The sequence below is a fragment of the Arvicanthis niloticus genome, chromosome X (assembly GCF_011762505.2).
Source record: "Arvicanthis niloticus isolate mArvNil1 chromosome X, mArvNil1.pat.X, whole genome shotgun sequence".
NCBI lineage: Eukaryota > Metazoa > Chordata > Mammalia > Rodentia > Muridae > Arvicanthis > Arvicanthis niloticus.
In genome coordinates, this window is record NC_047679.1 from 85,520,147 (window position 1) to 85,540,790 (window position 20,644).

Below are 20,644 nucleotides of genomic sequence, written 5' to 3' on the forward strand. Positions count from 1 at the left end.
ACTACATCCCTAGACGAAAGTACTCAATTTATGGCTTAATAGTATAGTGAGGGAAGCTTTACTTTAAAAAAAAACTAGCAGTAGCCAAAATCACAGACTTATTTTGAATAAGTAGAAAGAGCAGAGGTTATTGTGAAGGTGATATATACAAGCCACTTCATTTACATGTTCATTGATCATACTATTGCAATACTGTAATTCGAAGACTTGACCTACATTACAACTATTGTCCAAAAGATACAACAAAAGGCATTTGTAATCCCAGACAAAATTTCTACACTTAGCTAACTGATGAGCAGCTTTACAATGATTTACTAGCATCGATCCTTTTCTTTTAACTTTGGATAGCAATCACTCATTGACTATCTGCATGTTTGGTCACAGGATTAGCCTCTTCCACAGCCAATGTACTCCCAAGGAGGTACACTTTTATCACTTTCACAAAAGAAATAAAGTCCAAGTCCATAGCAAGCACATTAAGCTATGTTATATATTTATTTCTCATAGTAATATGTACATACACAATGGCCTCTTCCTTGATTACTCTTTTGTTGGGTTAACAACTTTCCCTAAAAAAAGAACACTTTTGGTCCTTTTCTCCAAAATCATCAGTAAGAATGTTCTATCCAATCTGATAACAGGGTGAAGAGGAGGTACTTCTTGCTGATCCAGTGGTCCAGCCTCAGGAGAAGCTCCTTCTTTAGTTCCCTCTTCACCAATGTGTAGCACAGCCTTGTGAAAAGCCTGTGAGAGAAGAACAGACACTGAAGGTCCCCTAAAATAGTGGCAACAGCCTTTGGAAAAGTTGGAAGTACAAAAAGAAACATATCATATTGTGGTGACTGTCCTTGAATAGTAATATTACTGTGATAAGTATAATGAATTATTTTCTGTGATTTTAGGACAACTTATTTGGGTAGCATCTCATTATCTATCACCTTCCATCTCTTTGGTGTCCCTCTCACATCCTCTAGCACTGTATCTTACAACAGTCACTTCATTAAGACTTTATATTAGAGTCATCTTAGTACGTGAAGGTTAGGAATGGAACTTATATTTCTTCATTTATATATGTATTTGGGTGTTTGGCCTGCATGTATATCTGTATATTATATGCATGCCTGGTACCTCTGAAGACCAGTAGAGGGTATGAAAATCTCATGGGACTGAAGTTACAGACAGTTATGAGGTGCCATGATGCTGCTGAAAATTGAAGTAGGGTCTTCTGGAAGAGCTGAACCATCAATACAGCCCCAGAAATTATTGACTCAAAAATTACTCCCATATGATACCAACCTAAATAGAATTGCACTACCTCTGTAGACATTCAATTTCTTATTGAACAAGTGAGTTGTGTGAATCATTTGACACTCAATGCCCTTTCCAGTGTGTATGGCAAACAACTAATTCACCAACTTACATAGGAAAGTTTTAGACCATTGTCTTCTGTGATTCCAGGAAAGTCAGCACTTTCAGCAAAGGCATCTCTCACACCCATATTCTGAAGTGTGATTCCAAGGTCATATGTGGCAGATATGGAAAACTTTGGAACAAACAATTCAACCCATCTGTGTGGAGTGAGGAAAGGGAGACAGAACTAATCACACAAATTTCTCTCTCTCTCTCTCTCTCTCTCTCTCTCTCTCTCTCTCTCTCTCTCTCTCTCTCTTTCAACTTTGCTACTCCTCTGAACATTGGCAACCACTGATGTGGCACCAGAACCACAGAAAGTATTGTGAAAGAAGTGGTACTCAGAAAAAAAATAGGCTATAACACATGGTGTCCTGAACCCTTATTATCAAAAAAGTATAGCTCTGTGGTATTGAGCAAGAACAGATGTCTAGTGGTGCAAAGATCAAAGGGTAGTGTATAGGAACTTCATGGTTTTGCATCTTGCCATTCTAGCTCATAATAACTTGTACTCTACCTCCAACACCAAATCTGATCTATCCCAAAGTCTCAGTTGGTCCCTAAAAAGTATCAGTTTCCTAGTGTATTCATTTTGGGGAACTATGAGAATTTCTAATTTGACAAATATCCTGCTTTGGAGTTTTCCCAATATGTTTAGATGAAATGCTATGGATTTATCCAACAAAATGTCAGGTGTACTGTATATTGTAGACATATTTAAACAGTCATCATACCACAGCCAGGTGCTTCTGGGTAATTTTCTTACCTCTACGTTTCTTCTTAACTCATCCTCACCTCCACTCTTAAGCCCACACGTAGGCCCCATTCCCTCTAAATTGTTTACCCTTTCTGCAGTAAATGGTTCCACTTCTTCAGTGTTTTAGATGACATGGCTGCTTCCATCCATTTCATGTGTCCCTCCTTTGGAAGGACAAAAAGTGCCAGGGCATTCTCACTATAGTCCATCTGAAGTACTGTACAATTCAGCTCCACATCCACATAATGATAGTATTGTTCTAGCTGGTACATCATGGGCACTTGTACTGTGGTGCTCTTGTCCACTGCGAAGTGAGAACTCTCTTCTGTTTTAGATACGCGGAAAGGATTTGCCCACTGGGCTTAAAACACAGAAAGGGAAGAGATGCTTCTTTGAAACCATTAGTCATTCACCTAATAATTAAGACTGACTACTCTAAACCAGTTTTCCAAGTGACTACAAGTGACTCACTGAGGATCAGAGAAACAAAATCAGCTGCCATATTCATCCAGCTATCATATGTGAAAACCAGAAGTCCTTTCCAGAGTCAGGTTTAGAAACACTATATTTTCTACACATATCTGAAACAGTATCTCCTTGCATACAAAGATATATGAGTGTCCAGAAAAAATGGATGAAATCAGAAAATACTGTCCTGCCATTTTAAACATATATAGGTATGTGACTTGTGCCAAAAGGCCACTCATCCAAACTTAAAGGACAGGATCTATAGAACCAAAAGGAATCATTTGGGAACAGCACTTTCAGAAAGGAGGCTACATGATACTTGCTATAAGCTTGAGCTTTAGGGTTAGACAGTCTTGCTTGGAAGGGTAAGCACTGAAAATTATTAATGGTATGTTTTTTGTAGCATAATCTTTAGCACAGAGTAGGTACTTAACATATATTACAAGGTATTTTTTCAGTGTATCCAAATGTACACAGGAAATCAGGGCCACATTATGCTTAGATAAAAATTCAGTTGACTTGCAAAGCACAGGCTTTTCCCATCTTATTAAATATATTTACAAACTGTAATTATGTAGCCTGATATGATCAAGATATTCATAACATTGTCAACCACATCTCTAAACGTTTTCTCTCCCTAGAAATTTCCTGGACTCATACACAGAGCTGTGTGTCATCCTGGAATGATCCAATACAATGCACAGATAGGGTCAATAGTGAAAAAATCACTGTGGTATGAGGGACAACTACTGATACCAGTGACAAAAAGACCTTAAGTTCTCCCTAATTCTCTATCTGAACACTGGAAACTGATGACTTGACACCTTACCTTTGAAATGAATATAGTTCACTAGAATCATGATAATGTTCAGTTTGAGGTCCTGAATTAAGCCTACAATTTTCCCTTTGGTTTGCTTCTCCACATAACTGTTGATCTCATGCTGGGCCGCAGAAACATTGGAGAAGTCAGTAGAAAAGACTTCAGTTTCATAGAGTGTCTTGACATCATCCAAAAATTTTGGCAATGGTTTCAGCTGCTGCCCAATGAAAACTGCATTTCCCATCTGCAATTCCAGTTCATTCTTTGGGAAATTCAATGAACAGATCAAATGCTGGAAGCCCTGATGTAGTTCTGTCACAGGAGTATCTGTGAGGTTAAACCCCAAAACTTCCAGAATTTGCATTTGGGTGCTAGAGCCAGATCCAAAAGAAAGCATGGCTAAAGCAGCAGATATGCTCACAGGGGAGAAGAAGATGTTCAAATCTGGATTCTCCACCGAGAGCCTTCGATATAGACTGAATGCAAAGTCAGCATTGATAGATGGCATCTTATAGAGAGTGGAATTTTGTTGGGGCAAATGACAGGTCTTTACTTTGCCTTCAGAGATGTTATGTGGCACACAATGGACTGTAGCCTGAAGCCCAAATGTCAAGAGAAACAAATAGAGGAACATTCTGGAATGAAGATGATCTACAAAACATGAAGTGAGATAACCATTGGGGGAGAATAGACATATGAAACAAGCTCTGATTCAGAGAAACATGTCATCCACCTTGATTTATAAAACTAAAACAAGTATTTCATGGTGTATTCAACAAGGAATAAGGAGCAGTAGTCTCTCTACTCACCAAAGGCCAGTGATATGTCTATTAGGGAGAAAGAGGAGGAGAAATAGCTTGCCTGGGCAACAGAAATATGTTGTCATGGATTCATTATCATGTAGTAACAGCATGAGCAAGTAGTGTTATTAATTTAAATTCCTAGAAAACAAATTGCTTGTCATTTGAACTAAAGGCAGTTTTATGAGTGTGAAGAATCATTAGGCAGAACAGGCACTCCCTCTATTTATGTTACATGCATCTTAGAAGTTTGGTTAGTGTGTATCTGTGCATTTTAAATTGTTTCTTAAGGTAACATTTGGGATATGACAAAACGAGAACAACCCCTACAAGAAATGACTAGTTAGGGTGGAAGAATAATAGTTTATCAAGTCATGAACAACATAAAAAGCTGACATTCATGCACCTGTAAAATTTATGGGAGACTCTAGAGTATTTTTCAAACAAGAGGAAAATGAAAGTATAACATTCTTGTTTTAGAGACTTCATTCTTTCGGTACTAACTGAAGAGTCATTTCTCACTTCTAACAGATATTATTTTTCTAAGTCTACATGTCATTTTGGAATTATTAGTTCTCTAAGCATGAAACAGTACAAAGAAACAAGGAGCCAACTGTAGAGACACCAATATTCATACACCAGTGGTTAGAAAGAAGAGATCCAGGAGGCCAGTATAAGACCCCTTCCTAAGACTGTCAATTTCTTTATGAGTGGCCTCACCCTAGGTATGAACTGCTATATTATAGTACTCCTAATCCGTACTGTCTTACTGAATCTTTACTCATCTTCCCTGTTGCTGTTTGCCCACTCCTACTTCAGCCTTCATTGGGATATATTTTTCCAAATGTAAATACCTTCTCTCTCAACTCCACAAACCCATTCCTTCATTTTCCCTCCACATCTCAATATATTCCACCACTGTTTATAGATAGACCCATAACAGAAGGACTTGCTTTGCTTTTGTTCTTCACCTCTAATCGTCATGATTACCAATGCATACTGCCTAAATACTTGCCAAAAGTTTTCTTTTCACTCCATCACTACTGTCACTTGCCATTGCCTAAGTTTAGGGCCTTAATGAATTAATCAGCTCCTTGTCTAAGTTTAAGTCCTTAATGAATTTATCAGCTCCTAGCAGGATTGAGAGCCTCTTATACTTTCCAGCCTTCCTCCATCCACTTTTAGGTCAAATCTCCACTTTATCACCAGAGTACTCTTCCTATCAAAGACATTAAGGCTGATTAGAGGATAAGATATCAAATGAGCACTAATTTTGCCTCCTGAACCAACTCACAGATATTTGGCCTCTGACTTGTTAGCAATGTTCAATGTTCCCAAGGAGAAAAACTACTTACAGCATATGCCCAAGAAGCCACTTGCATCTCTTGGATAGCAACACATTTCCGTCCTTATAGCATGCCCTCTATTGCAAAACTAGAGCATTCCTGGTTACAAATTAACCATGCCATGAACTCTGGGGTGACATTTACAAAGCTGATGCACAAAACAAAGGCCAAGTGGAAAAAAGGCTTAAAAAAAAATAAAGTTTGCATTCTGGACAAAATTTTAGATAATATTTTGGCTCCTAGATACATCCTTCATTCAAAATAGTTCTTCCTATCAATGTTAGGCTATGATTACTTTTGAGAAGCTATACAGACAGAGATTTGGTGACTCTTTCTAATTGGTACTATAGGGTGGTTTGTGAATATGAGGAAAGAATGTTGTTAAATCCTAGGCTTTTTAGTGCTCAAAGGGAATCTAGTCATTTCTTCTGATCACTGGAATCCACTATACCTTCCCCTCACCCCAGGACTACAAAATATAGTACAGATGGGGCCAAGAATGTGGAAACTACTATCTTCTGAGATTAATTGTGTGCCATATACAAAGAAGCAGATGAAACATAAATTTCATTCAGAAACTCCAGTTTAGCCTTGACTCTGTCACTTTCCAGGTATAGTGATATTTGTAAAAGTAACTCCTCCTGCTATTTGACCATGCACAGGACACGACACAAAGTACCTGACTACCCGCATGACTACCTTAAGAACTAACTTAAAGATCAATTTGTAAGTCAAGAGAGAAAGAAAGTGAGGCTAGTTCAATTTAATCCTACATATAGTCTATGGAAGGACTTGAAATCCAAAATAAATATAAAACACTTTAACTGAAATCAATTGGGAAGATACTGGTAGTGGTGTAGAAAAGAAAATAAGTTCAGTAAGGATGGCTATACTATGAAATTGTTTCTTTTCAATCAAATACAGTAAAGTCCTATAGTACACAAAACACCATATTAAGCACTAGGATTTCAAAGGTGAATACAGCATATTCATGTTTCATCACAGTGATCTTCATGATCTCATGGCCCCACTGTCCAATCTCAGTTGGTCACATCTCACATACAAGATGGTCACTGGTCCTACAGAAAGGCCATATCATGCTTGAGTCTCTTGACTTTTAGTTCAGTTAGAACTCAACCCTGATAATACAATAGCATATTATGTTTTCTCAGGTGCTGTAAGATCCAGTAAACCCTTGGAAGGAGACACAAGGTTAGAAAAAATTCCAAACCTGTGCCCTCTGGTGGCATATTTGGACAATGGCATAGGTTCAGGTTTTCAATGAAAATTAACTTAAGGAACCGACACACACACACACACACACACACACACACACACACACACACACACTCACATACTCACACATACACTCACTCACACACTCACACATATGCATACATATATACATACATATACATACATACATATACATACCTACCTACCAACATACATACATAACACATACATACATACATACATACATACATACATACATACATACATACTAGGGAAACAGAGGCAGGAAGATAAAATTATGAATTTTAAGCCAGTGGATTACACAATGAGACTCTGTCTTATACAACAACAGAAAACAAAAACAACCAATTTTAAAAAGAACCTAGTCAAGTGCACCCCACGCACTAACTTGATCCCTCCTGAGGAGAGTAGACATTAGCCTAACACCAAGCCTCATTTCACCAAGTTCCCAGTACCTCCACACTGGCGTGATGAAGACCAAGTTTCCAAGACATGAACCCTTAGCAGATACATCAAAACCACCCTGAAACTATACAAAAGTATTGTCCAGAAGCTCATTTCACAGTGCCTACCTCATCCATTCTGGGAATTCAAAAACTCCTAACTCTTTTCCATTTCATAGCAGAAATTGGTTTCTCCTTTCACTTAAATACACAGGCCACATTTATGTTCTGCTTTCAGCAAACACATTCTTTTTTAATTTTTGTATTCTTTAATCCTTTTTTTTACAATCCAGTCTTCATCCCCCTACCTATTCACCATTTAACTGTTTCTCATTCCATACCTCCTCCTCCCTTCTCCAAGAGGAAGTCCCCACCCTCCTACCCCACCAGACCTCCCCACTCCCCGGGGCCTCAGATCTCTTGAGGGTTAGGTGCATCTTCTCTCATTGAGTCCAGAACAAGTAGTCCTCTGCTGTATATGTATTGGGGTCCTCATATGAGCTCCAGTATGCTGCCTATTTGGTGGCTCAATGTCTCAGAGATCTTGGGGTCCAGGTCAGTTGAGACTGCTGGTCTTCCCATGGGGCTGCCTTCTCCCTCAGCTTCTTCTAGCTTTCCCCCAATTCAACCATAGGAGTCCCCAGCTTCTTCTGTTCACTGCCTGAGTGCTAGTATTTGCATCTGACTCTTTCAGCTGCATGTTGGACCTCTTGAAGGGCAGCCATGCTAGACACCTGTCTGGTAAGCACAACATAGCATCAGTAACAGTGTCAGGCTCCAGGGCCTCCCCTTGATCTGAACCCCAATTTGGGCCTGCCACCTGACCTCCTTTCTCTCATGCTCTTCTCCATTTTTGTCCCTGCATTTCTTTCAGACACGAACAATTATGGGTCAGAGTTTTGACTGTAGGATCCCTCACTTGATGCCCTGTTTTCTGCTGGAGGTGAGCTCTACAAGTTCCCTCTCCCCACTGTAGGGCATTTCATCTAAGATTCCTCCTCTTATAGTTATATTCAGCATAGTATTAACATTGTGTTAAGCTGGTATCAATAGCACAGTGAATTGAACATAACTTAAAAGTGCTAGCATTTCAATTAATTCACTCAGATTCAAAATTATATACATGAGTTTTGATAAATGCCATAGTTTATATCCATACAACACCTTCCAAATTTTAATTTGTAAATGTTTAATATTTATTCAGTTACTTTCAAGCTTACTTTTCCTCTTGGTTTCATTTGATATTTGACCTCCCAAATAGTCTAAGAGAATGAATGGGATCTCATGCTCTTTATAGATGTAGAGAAAATAATGGGTATGGAATGGTAAAATTAGCAATGTTGCTTCCTTCTGGTTATCTAAGGTTTAAAGGTAAATAAGAACCGGGTCTTTAAGCAAAGGAGAAACAGCTTTGTGAGACTAAAAGAAAGGTTGTGATTCCTGGAAAGGGAGGCTCAGTAGTTTTCTCAGTTAAGGTTATATAGTTCTTCCAATGCTTTCATTCATGATTTCTAAATTTTTTATTTGATAAAATTGACTTGTCAATTCTGGGAAAATGAACCGTTTCGGAATTTGATAATCTCCATGATCAAATGCAGAACATATTCCTTGACTTCCAGGTACATTCCAAGAAGTTCTACTTGCATATGGCCTAGAATTATATGTCTTGAGCACTTGAGCCTAGAACATCAGGTTTTTGGCATGCTCATGATGGTTAGAGTCAATTGTTAACTTAGCAAATGTTAGATCAGCTGTATGCAATAGATACCCTGGACTGCATAAGCAAGCCAAATGTGAGCATGCATGCATACATTGCTCTCTTCTTCTGACTGTGGACATATTATGACCAGATGCTTCACTCTCAAGCTCCTTCTGCTCTTCTTCCCTGGCAGCATATACTCAGCTCAATATGAGCTGAATCAAATCCTTTATCCATTAAGTTGATTTTATCAGAGAATTTTATCATAGCAACTGTCTTTTTTCCCAATCTGCTTTTATACCATTTTAATTCCAAGCAAGTATTAAGGTCAGTTCTAGGTTGAGGGTCTAGCAATACAATAGATGCAAATAGTCAAGGAACAAGCAAGACAATAAACACAAACAGTCAAAGAACAAGCAAGGCAATAAACAAGGTCCCTGTGATCACTTTTGTGATCACCGTTTCTAAGGGCTTACCAACTGTCTTACCGTGCTGGTGCTAAACCTACCTTCCCAATATTTCAGAACTGTATTATCTATGGTATCATGATGCTCTAAACAATTTCTTCTGGCTCATCACCTAATATCATCATAGATCCACAATCATGAAATTCACTGGCCTTACTATACATCCTATTACCCTGAAGCAACTAACCTAATAAAGTATAAAAGTCCTTTTTGGGAAAAGAGTTATAGAGCCAGCCAGGGGAAAATATATTGCAAGTTTGGCCTATAATACCGCGTACTATGGTATATGATGTCTATCATTACCTAAAATAAGTTGCTAGTTTTCTACTCTCTGAGAGTCCAGGAATAATAATTAATAAATTCCCTCATCATCTCCCCCATTCTTAAATCCTCTCCCTCTGACAGACATCCTCTGATCTTAATTCAAACAAGTAAATGCTCTCAATACAAGTTGCAACATGTTTCAACTTAAGTTTGAATAAACAAGAAAGCAAGGCTATTACATTATTGGAATTGTAGTTATTGAGTATGAAGAAATCCCATTGCTATAAAACGAAAGCTTTTGTAATAAAGGTGTTTCCAAAGATGGCTCTTAGCCAGGGTCTGGGTTTTTTTTTGGGGGGGTGGGGATTTTTTTAAAGCAAATGGAAAATTATAGTTACCTAAGCAAGCCTGCTGATTGCACAAACAGTTCAGAAATGAATGTTGGGTCATATGGCCAGATAAGGCTGATAAGGAAATGTAAGCATATAAAGTATCTGCTAGTTGCAAAAAGATTATAGAATGAGTAGAAGAAAATTAGGGTGTTAGTACCAGTATATATGTACATCAATATTAAATATTTAAATATTTATTCTGCTTTTAATTGTACATAATTTCTCAGCATGACAACCAATACACAGAGCTGGAATGAATACCATCCAGAGACAGAAGAAAGGGCTACCTTGATTTATTCAGGATGCCACAGCAATTTACCATAAATTGAACTGTTTTAAAACAACAGAAATGTATTTTCAACATCCCACAGGCTGGCAAAGCCAATTTTATAGCTCTGAAAGATTGGATATCTGTCCTAATTTTGTTTCTTATAATTTGGTTTAAAAAATCACAAGAATAAATGAATTTTAAGGGAGAAAGGGTTTACTCAGTTTACAATTCCAGGTGCCAAGTCAAGGAAAGACTTGGTTGAAAGTCAAGGAACAGAAATCTGAAGCAGCTAGTCACATCCACAGTAAAGAGCATCAAATATGAATATATCTATATCTATAATCTATGTCTATATCTAATTTACTACTCAGCTCATCTTTTCCACTTTTATACAATCTAGAACCCAAATTCATGCAATGGTGCTGCTCACAGTGGACTGGATCTTATCGCATCACTTAATTCAATCCAGAAAATTCCACACAGACACATCCACATTTCCCAGGTGATACTGTATTCTGTCAAACTGACATTTAAAACTGATCATCACAGTGTCATGTGATAGAATGCTTTCTGGTATATAGATGGTGCTTTCTCACTATGTCTTCACGGGAGAAGTAGTAAAGGAATACAACAAGACCTCTTTTGGGGAGGGACTAATTCCATTAGAGACCTATGGCATCATAACCTCATCCCATTCTTAAGAAATCATCATCTCTCAATACCATCACCTCAAGCAGTAGGATTTCTTTTCCAAAAACAAGTTATGTGCTTGTGTGTACATGCTTGTGTTCATATGACAGGGCATGTGTGTACATGCATACATCTGTGAGTCTCTCTCTCTCTCTCTCTCTCTCTCTCTCTCTCTCTCTCTGTGTGTGTGTGTGTGTGTGTGTGTGTGTGTGTGTAGCTCTGAGGAAGACAGTCCCCCACACAGGGATTGTAAGCATATAGCACCATTGCCCAATTTTTTCACATTGCTTCTAGGGATCAAATTCAAGTCTTCATGCTTATTCAGGTAAGCACTTCACTTGAAGCCCCAAGGGCATAGGATTTCAACCTAAGATTTGAGAACACAAACACACAGACCTAAGCAAGGAGTAAGTATCTTCTTTTTATAAAAAGGTTTCACAAGTTTTGAGTTACATGTGGCAAACCACAGAAGGATAATTTTGCTATTTACTTAAAAAGTTAAATATGTATGCATTAACAACTACTGTGACCACTTTGTTCTATGGGAACTTTGTAAAGTGTTGTGTTGGTTAGTTTTGTCAACTTGACACAAATCTTGACATATCTGGGAAGACAAACTTTTAACTGATAAAATTCTTCTATGGAATTGGTCTCTGTAGAGCATTTTCTTGATTAATGATTGACGTGGGAGGGCCCAGATCACTGTGTGCAGTACCACCCGTGGACTAGTGTTTCTGGGTTGCAAAAGAAATCAGGCTGAGCAAGTCATAAGGAGCAAGCCAGTAGGCAGCACTCTTCCATTCTCTCTGTTTCAGTTCCTGCTTCCAGGTTCCGCCCTGACTTTCCCCAGTAACAGAGTATAACTGTAAGATGAAGTAAGTTGTTTCCTCCAAAAGCTGCTTTTGGTCACAGTGCTTCATCATAATAAAAATCCTAATTGAGACAGATGTCAGTTTAGCTAAGTCCCAATACATGTCCCAGATAGCTTTTCTGGGATGTTTCTCATTAGGATTGTTCGCAACAGAAATGTTCTAAACTTCAGAAAGCAGGATAATGTAGTTCTGTAGTCCTCTCTTCTCTCTAGTGTTTCATTTTGTTGTCAGTGGCTGTAGCCACCATCATGCCTCTAGCTACGAGTGTCCTCTGCCTTCTGATTTTTTTCACTTCTGTTCCGGGTTTAAGAAGTTATAACAAAACTAACACGTTTCCTCCTGAAGGTCTTTTTAGTGTGGCATTGAATCTGTATGCCTAGGGAGGTATAAAATCCTGTAAGACAGTTTCCTTCCTACTTTCAAGTTCTATTTTCCCTTTCATGTCTCTCTTCTTTGTCCCATACCCTGAAAGTTGAGGCTCACACTGTACTTTAATAATAAGGCAAAATATACCAGAATCATTGTACTGGTTGCTCACAGTAGAGTGTAGTCAAATGTTTACTGAAAATCCCTTTTACTAGAGAAGTTTCTTAGTCTCCCCAATACCTACATAAAAAAGAAGCATAAATTTCTCTAATGAGTACTGTATATGGGAAAATGGATTTCTCTAATGCCAAATTAGAGACTAATAATCAAGCAAATATATGAGCTGAAAGCATTAGCAGTTAAATAAAGCTGAAATACAAGATCTGACACTCTTCTAAATCCAAAAAAAAATCCAACATACTATTATAAGCAGAAATGTTATAATTGTGCTCATATTAAAGGTCTATGTCAAAATTCAGTTGTATAAAATATTATATAAGATTACCTACAGGAAATGCATATAAAAAGTCATGTAATACTAAGGAAATTTCATTTTTAGATTTAAGTCCCATTGCCAAGATATTGCAAATATACATAACACATTTATCTGAATCTAAAAGAACTAAAAGCCAAATTACTTTTTACCACACATATAGGGTAAGGAATATTTAACCTGTCGATTTGTACATGTGTGTACACACCAAAATGCAAAATGTATTTTTGTGCCTGCTACCTTAAATGTTTCTCAAAACAATGTTAAATAGCAACTAGGGAATCAATTAAGTTGTTAATTATAAAACTAATTTCTGGGAACAATGAACAACATAACAAAAGTCATACCAGAGAACTCAAGATAAAACCAAATTTACATCTCAGAGTGAAGTTGCTGTGGTCCAATTTTGTTGTTGACATAGAAGTTTTCAACATTCCCTTCCATAGTCAAACCAAAAAGTTATGAGAACCACTGTGTTCCATGTTACGATGGGATGAGAAGCAAAATTTAAAGCAGTGCAATTTGTTTAGAGTAATGAAAGAGATTCATTGGAATTTTCAGAAATCTGATATTTCTGAAGCTGTTCGTAATGGTAGAACTTTATTTTTAAAATAATCTGGTATATAAAACTGTATTTTTAATAAAAAATGTGCCCTTTGATGTCTCCACAATTTTAAGAAATATTTTACATCAAGGTCATGCCCTAATTGATAGAGTCTTACTTTGTGTACTCAAAAACTATTACCCTATCACCAGGACCAGTGGCCAAGGGCAAGTATTGAGAAAAGGAAAAAAAAAAAAAACTGTAATGAAGATAGTAGAGACCTGAAAAAGAGCAAAACTTAATGTTTCGGTTACTCCTATTCCAAGATCTTGGGAAAGTACTAGATTTGTGTGAATGAATCAGTACAGGAGCAACATGCAGAAAATCTGCATTTTTCAGATGCCTTGAGTTGAGCAGTCTGGAGTTTATAGTGATCAAGCCCCGTGGTAGTCTTAATGATAGTTTATTGTTCTCTTGAAGTCAAGTTTTTCTGCAACACAGAAGAAAGGCCAAATTCTCAGAATGAGACAGGAAAAGAAACTATGTAACTCTGGCTTGCTTACAACTCACTATGCAGACAAAGATGGCCTCAAACTCTACAGAGCTCCATCTATCTCTGCCTTCCAAGAGCTGGAATTAAAGGCCTGCATGCTGCAGGTCTTCCAGCTCTGCTTTAATTTTTTTCAACCTAGTCTAAATTCCTGTATTTCAACTTTATATGCTTTTAAAATAAATGTTTAATAACTTTAAAATAGTCCTAAAATCTTTATTTCTTTTTCTGAGAAGTTAATAAAACCACTAAGATCTGGTTTCTATACTATTTTTAATGCCTCTGTCCCTATTAATGTGAGTCCATTCTATGTCAAAATCAAGAGGGTATCACGGTGTATCATACCAGCATGTTATTACACTTTACTTTTTCTAGCAAAGGTGTACCTTATTAAACAGACAGTGCATCAATGAATCTAAAGTTAGCCCAGAAATCTAAGGACTCAAGAGACAGGTAGCTAAAATCCCAGGTCGCTCATTTGACACAAAATATGTCAATCTTGACCTCTCAGCAAATGAACTTAAAGCATGTTAGAAAACATGGTGCTTTTGTGTTGTTGTTGTTTTTTTGAGACAGGGTTTGTCTGTATAGCCCTGACCGTCCTGGAACTCACTCTGTAGACCAGGCTGGCCTCAAACTCGGAAATCAGCCTGCCTCTGTCTCCCAAGTGCTGGGATTAAAAGTGTGCGCCACCACTGCCCGGCACATAGTGCTTTATGACACCCACGTTCTACGTATGTCAACTGCTACTGTGAATCCTTCCTGCTCATCAGCGGTCTCAAGGTAAAGTAGCCGCTGTCCTTACTACCTCCCAGAAGGCTTTTAGATAATTTTGTCCCTCTTTGGAAAATTTAAAGCCCTACCAGATTTCTTCACAGGAGTGTGGCCTTCCATGTTGGTCTTTGACGAGCAAGAGCAAGCCCCTGACCCAAGAGATCAGATTAGAGTTGAACAACATATGAACATATATCTAGATTTTGATGAAGAAGGATTGGTACCGGAAGAATATGTGTACTTAGTCCCAGATTTCATGTTACCAGTTGCTTTGGAAGAAGAAGTGCAAGATTTCTTAATAATAGAGGAAGGCGAAGATGCTATCTTGCCACATATTGAGCAAATAGAATACGATGAAGACCTTGTGGAACCCATGGAAAAAGATAGTGAGGATGAAAGGGACAACGATGAAGCTACTGATGAGTGTACTGAAAACTTTGCAGGTACTCGTGAGTTATCTACAATGCTATTTTTGCACTTTAACTGAGATCTGGTACGTCCTTTCATACAACATACTGTAAAGACCACATCTGACTTATGGGCCCATGTAGGCTGTGTGGTGGTTGGGAACCACTCAGAAGTGAGAAAACGCAGAGACTGAGGAAGCAATATGCTTTACTACTTTTTAAATTCAAACAAATGTTTTCCTTATTGGGTTTTTGGGGGGAACAAAAAGAAGGGCAGCAAACATCACCAGACCCAAGTGACTTTGTTCTCTTTTTGCCAAGAGTCAGAAATAAGTAGCTGTACAGGATGTGAGATCTACTGCAAAGAGAAAAGTATGTCAGTGAAAACATTCAGCCACTTATAGTTCAGCCCTCAGCTAAAGTCTGGTGACTATGGAAATGTAAACTAGGAAGGTACCCAGATATATTTGTTCCTTTGTTCCTATTGCTTCTTACTTCCATACTGCAGGTACAGAGCAAGATATTTTTGTTGATTGTAAACTGAAATTTTTCTAGTCTTAATGCCTGTGTATTTCTTTACATATTGAAGTGAATGACCATAACTATGAATGCACCCGTGTTCCTCCCCAAGCTGAAAGTAAGGAGAAATCTGAGACTGATAAGGAAAATGAAGAGAAAGATGCCAACGATACAAACTCAGGTGAAAACGAAGACTAGGATCCAGGTATCTATGAGGAGTTTATAGCATACCTGACTGTGTTTATGTGTATATATTATATGTGTGTGTTTGTGTTATGTTTAAATGTTTTTTTTTGTAAACCAAATAATGAAAACTGTTAAAAAATTAATTCTTAAATTCAGCTTAAGGTTAATAATGAATACTAGGTAGCACAGTCTACACCATGTTCTTCACTTTCTTTTGTTTTTGTTTTTGAAATTGTATGCTCTTATATATGTATGTGTGTGCATATGTGTATGACTGTCTGGTATATGCATACAAGGGCGATATATATATACTGATACATATACATACACATGCATATACATACATATGTATATACATATACATACATATGCATATACATACATATGTATGTGTATATACACATACATTTATATGCATATATGTACATATACATATATACATACATATAATATATGCATACATATACATCATATAGATACACATAAACATACACATATACATATGCAATTAGGAATCAGAAGAGGGCATTGGGTGACTTCATTTCATCACACCCCACCTTTTTCCTTTGAGACTGCACTTGTAACCCAGAGTTCAAGGTTTTCTGGCTATGTTAGCAAACCAGAAAGGTCTAATGATTCTGCACCTAGTTCTTTCAGTACTGGAGTTAGAGGCATGCCATTATTAGCTTGTTAAATGGGTGCTAGGACGAAAACCCAGATTTCTATGCTTATGCAGCAAATATTTCTAAGTGTCAAGACATCTGCCTAACCCAAATGGACTTTGTTTCTATTCATTCAGCTATAGATACAAGGATTAATGAGTTGGAGATCTGTCATATTGGGTAGTTGGTTCCCATATTTTGAGAACCCAATTAGCCAGAACAAGTGACTAATATTTATATATAGTAATTGAGAACTCATCATGTAGGAACAGCAGTAATCTCTTATTTTAACAGAAAAGAATGTGTTGGGTTTGTGATGACTCATAGAATTATAATAACTAGCATCACTGGGATTGATATCTTAGTATTCATTTAGTTGAACTTCTATTTCATGTATCAGTTAACAGAAAATGAGTCATGGGAAGGCTATTTTCCTAATGAACTTATCATTAGTTTATATCAATTATATCATTTCATTTATCTTTTTACCAGTACAGAACCTGTGGGTTAAAAGAGTCTGATTTATGAATAAAGCATATGGTTATAATGTAGACCGCACTGTCTAGGATCTTGTTATATAACTCCATTGGCCTCAAACTTAGAAGCTACCTATCATCACATCTCAAGTGCTGGGATTACAGATGTGCAGCATCATACCAAGATAGAAGTTATATTGCTGCTGCTGGTGTTGTTCCAATAGAAAACTATACTAAAATCCCAGAATGGTCTCTCCAAACCAAGCAACAACAAAAAGGAGTTTTTCAATGCTTGAAAAAGTGAGGAAAAATGAAGTGGCTGTGGTTGGAAGGGGATGAGTTTAGATTCTGTATAGAGAGTTCATACCTAAGGATCTAGGCTTTGATGGAGTGATACTGTAAAAAAAAATCATGTTGAAACAGCACACATGTTGGGTTGACTGCTTTCCTGAATTTGAAAAGTAGCTGATTCATGTTACTGCTCCACAATGGCTAATTATCCCTTATTACTTCCCACAGTCTGAAGGCATCAAGATGAAATACACGAGGATTTTAACAACTAGGATTTGTTTTACATTTCATCACCATTAAAAGTCAACTTTACCTATTGTTTTCCTAGAACCAAAACTCGTGTTCAGTAAAACATTGTTGAAAAAAATTCTGAAAGTTCTGAACATTCGTTGCATAAATAATGTTGACTCAATTATATTGATAAGGTTTTGTTTTTAATCCTGGCTTAGCAGATATTTAAGGAAATCTGTTTCAACTATGTTATGCCCCTAACCACTACAACATTAGCATTAAACAAAGTATTTCAAGAGAGGAAAGGATCTAGCTTCTATTCAAGGAGATAATGAATGTACTGACTTGCCTGAAAGCCAGAGAATATCACAGGGCAGGAGCAGTGACAGCAGTATCTATATACTTGTCAGAAATGCACAAGTCCACTACAGACAAGCTGAGTCAGAAATGTTCAAGCTGAACCAAAACCTAACTTTTTATAAGCCTTTTAGGTAATCCTAAAATACATTGATACTTGAAAAAACACTACATTGGAACAATGAGAAGCCAACTTTCTGCTTTAGGAGTGTTAATGAATTCACTTTAGACTCTTCTAAGTAAATTGAACAGAGAAATAAAGGTGGACGATGAGACTTCAATTCCTCAGAGTTGGGACATGAGAATATGTGGAAGCTTGAAGGTTAGGTTTGCAGAAGTGGGAAAATGGGTAAGGGAGAAAGCTAGTCCTAGAAAGATACCAATTTTATGGTGTCATATATACAAATTCTATAATGTATGAAAGAACCATATACTAATGACAGAGTCAAACAAGTATAAGATAAAGGGTGTGCAGGAGAGACACATGTATGTGTAGAATGCATAAAGGTGTGTAAGACAATAATAAACACCTTAGGATGATGGCTACCTGAAAAGAGAGATGATGGATAATTCATTTGGAAAGAGTACCCTTTGTTTTATAAGTCTGTGATTAAGTATTACCACAAAGTCAAATAGCTTAAAAATGAGAAATTTATACATAGACAGTTCTGAAGGCCACAAGTCTAAAATTAAGTTGCTAATCCACAAACACTCATTAGGTTTAGAAAAGAAACATTCCTTGTTTCCTTAATTTCTTATCATATTGCATGTAATTTGTTTCCTCCAGAATAGATATGACCAGTACAATCTTAAATCAAAGCATCTGATAATGTACACCATAAACCTCCTGAGATCAGCCTTATCTTTTTCTAGTGGTGGGAGAGAATAGATTCACAGAGATTATAGGGCTCAAAATCCTTCACAGATCTTCCTTAGGCTCCTCCTTTCCCCATCATTCATGTAGGAGGTTAAATGTTGGCTAGGTGTGGGACTCTGGTAGTTTAAGCTCCAAGTATGTGCCCCATAGGGATTTTTTTCAGAGGTTTAGCATTTTATATGTCATTCATGCAGTGGATAAGATTCTTCAGTACTATAGCGGCAGGCAAGTTGTTCAAATAGCTGGCCATGAATCACCTATGCCCCTGTATATAACCTCAAACTCATTAGCTCGCCGAGCTGTATTTGTATGAAATCCTTTCTTTGGTCCATATGCTGTATCTATCTAAGGTAAGTTATATGATTCTTTACATCTCCTGAAAAAAAACTCATACATGGCATACTGTTTTTTTTCTCCTATCTTTTCTTTTAGCCAAGAACACTCATTTAATTTTAGACACAAATTTTAGAAAAAATTGTTCTAGAAATCTAGAACAATTTTATTCCGTGCTTCTTAAGTAAATTGTGTTTTCAAAGACACCATATCCAAATAAAATCACATTTATAGGTAGTAGATATTGGAATTTAACATTCATTACTTTAGAGAGTGAAATTTAGTCCATTACAAGAAACAGAAAACTTCTATTGTTCTTCTTTATTCAGTAGTGTGGTGGGTACATAGTAAAAGTACAATTGATTTCATGTATATGGATTCCTTATCTATAAATTAAACTATAGACCAAAATGTTTCAAAAATAACTGTGTCACATATAGATTTATTTTTGTTCTTTAAATGATTTGCATAACATTATAAGTAAGAGAAATGAATGACATGTTAGATGCAAGTGCTACATGTGTAACTACATCTTTTTATATGACTGGAACATCATGGAGTTTATTATCTAAGCTAGTTCTGAAAATAATCTCTTACATTTAACAAAGAATGATTAGATTTTCTATAATATTGTATAAGACTTAGATATTTCTAAATGAGAAAATAATGACAAAAAGTTAGAGAGAAAAATGGAAATGAAGCCAATATCTATAATGCCATTTAAGGAAAATGAAGCCTTAATCTTTGTATGAGACTAGAGAAGTGGAAAGACCAGGGACTTGTTGATAGAAGACCCTGTTTGTACATTTACATAAGGGTGCTTACTTACATCCTCTTTAGCATTAATACATTCCTCTTTGTTTTTTCTTGCTAAACACTTAAAATTTTACTCTTATTAGAAAGTCAAGTTTCACATTCCTTAAGTGAAACATACATCTCACCTTTTTATTGGATATTTTATTTACTTCTATTTCAAATGTTATCCCCTTTCCCGGTTTCCCCTCTGGAAACCCCCTATCCCATCCTCCCTCCCCCTGCTTCTATGTGGGTACTCACTCACCCATCCACTCACTCCTTCCTCTCTGCCCTGACATTCCACTACACTGGTGCATCGAGCTGTCCAAGACCAAGGGCCTCTCCTCTCATTGATGTCTGACAAAGCCATCCTCTGCTACATATGTGTCTCACAGGTTTAAAGTCAGAATGATCACATGAAAAGTCAGTATATACTCATCTCTACTATAAACATTAATTTAAACATATCCATTAGGAGTTAGAGTGTTTTTTTCTAAAGATGTGCATGGTTTTTGGTTGCTGACAAGTGATCAACAGAGCTGCTTACTGCCCCTAATTCAAGCTAGTCTACATCAGAGAATAACATTGCTTTGGTAGGGGAGCTTATTACAGGAACAAGAAGTTGCAGAGTCCCTACCTCCACAACATAAAACCCAACACACCAGCTTGTATGCCAAGAATTGTAAGTGAATATGCAGAAGTACACTTAACACAATGTAGTAAGAGGAACATTTTTAGTCTATTCTAGCATATACAAGTTTTCATTGGTGCCTAGAAAGAATGATTTATCAGTGCAGCAAGCAGTGCTTCACCAAGAGCACTCATAA

General features: G+C 37.0%; 1 protein-coding gene across 1 annotated transcript; it reads right to left on the reverse strand.

The window, feature by feature from the left end:
* Positions 1 to 482: 482 nt before the first annotated feature.
* Positions 483 to 5,674, reverse strand: Serpina7 (serpin family A member 7). The gene is made up of 5 exons (XM_034486097.2): positions 5,611 to 5,674; positions 3,465 to 4,106; positions 2,255 to 2,528; positions 1,421 to 1,568; positions 483 to 744 (listed from the first exon to the last, which is right to left on the reverse strand). Exons 1-5 carry the CDS (start codon positions 5,654 to 5,656, stop codon positions 541 to 543), a joined length of 1,314 nt encoding a protein of 437 aa, XP_034341988.2. The 5' UTR covers positions 5,657 to 5,674; the 3' UTR covers positions 483 to 540.
* Between the last annotated feature and the right edge of the window lie 14,970 nt (positions 5,675 to 20,644).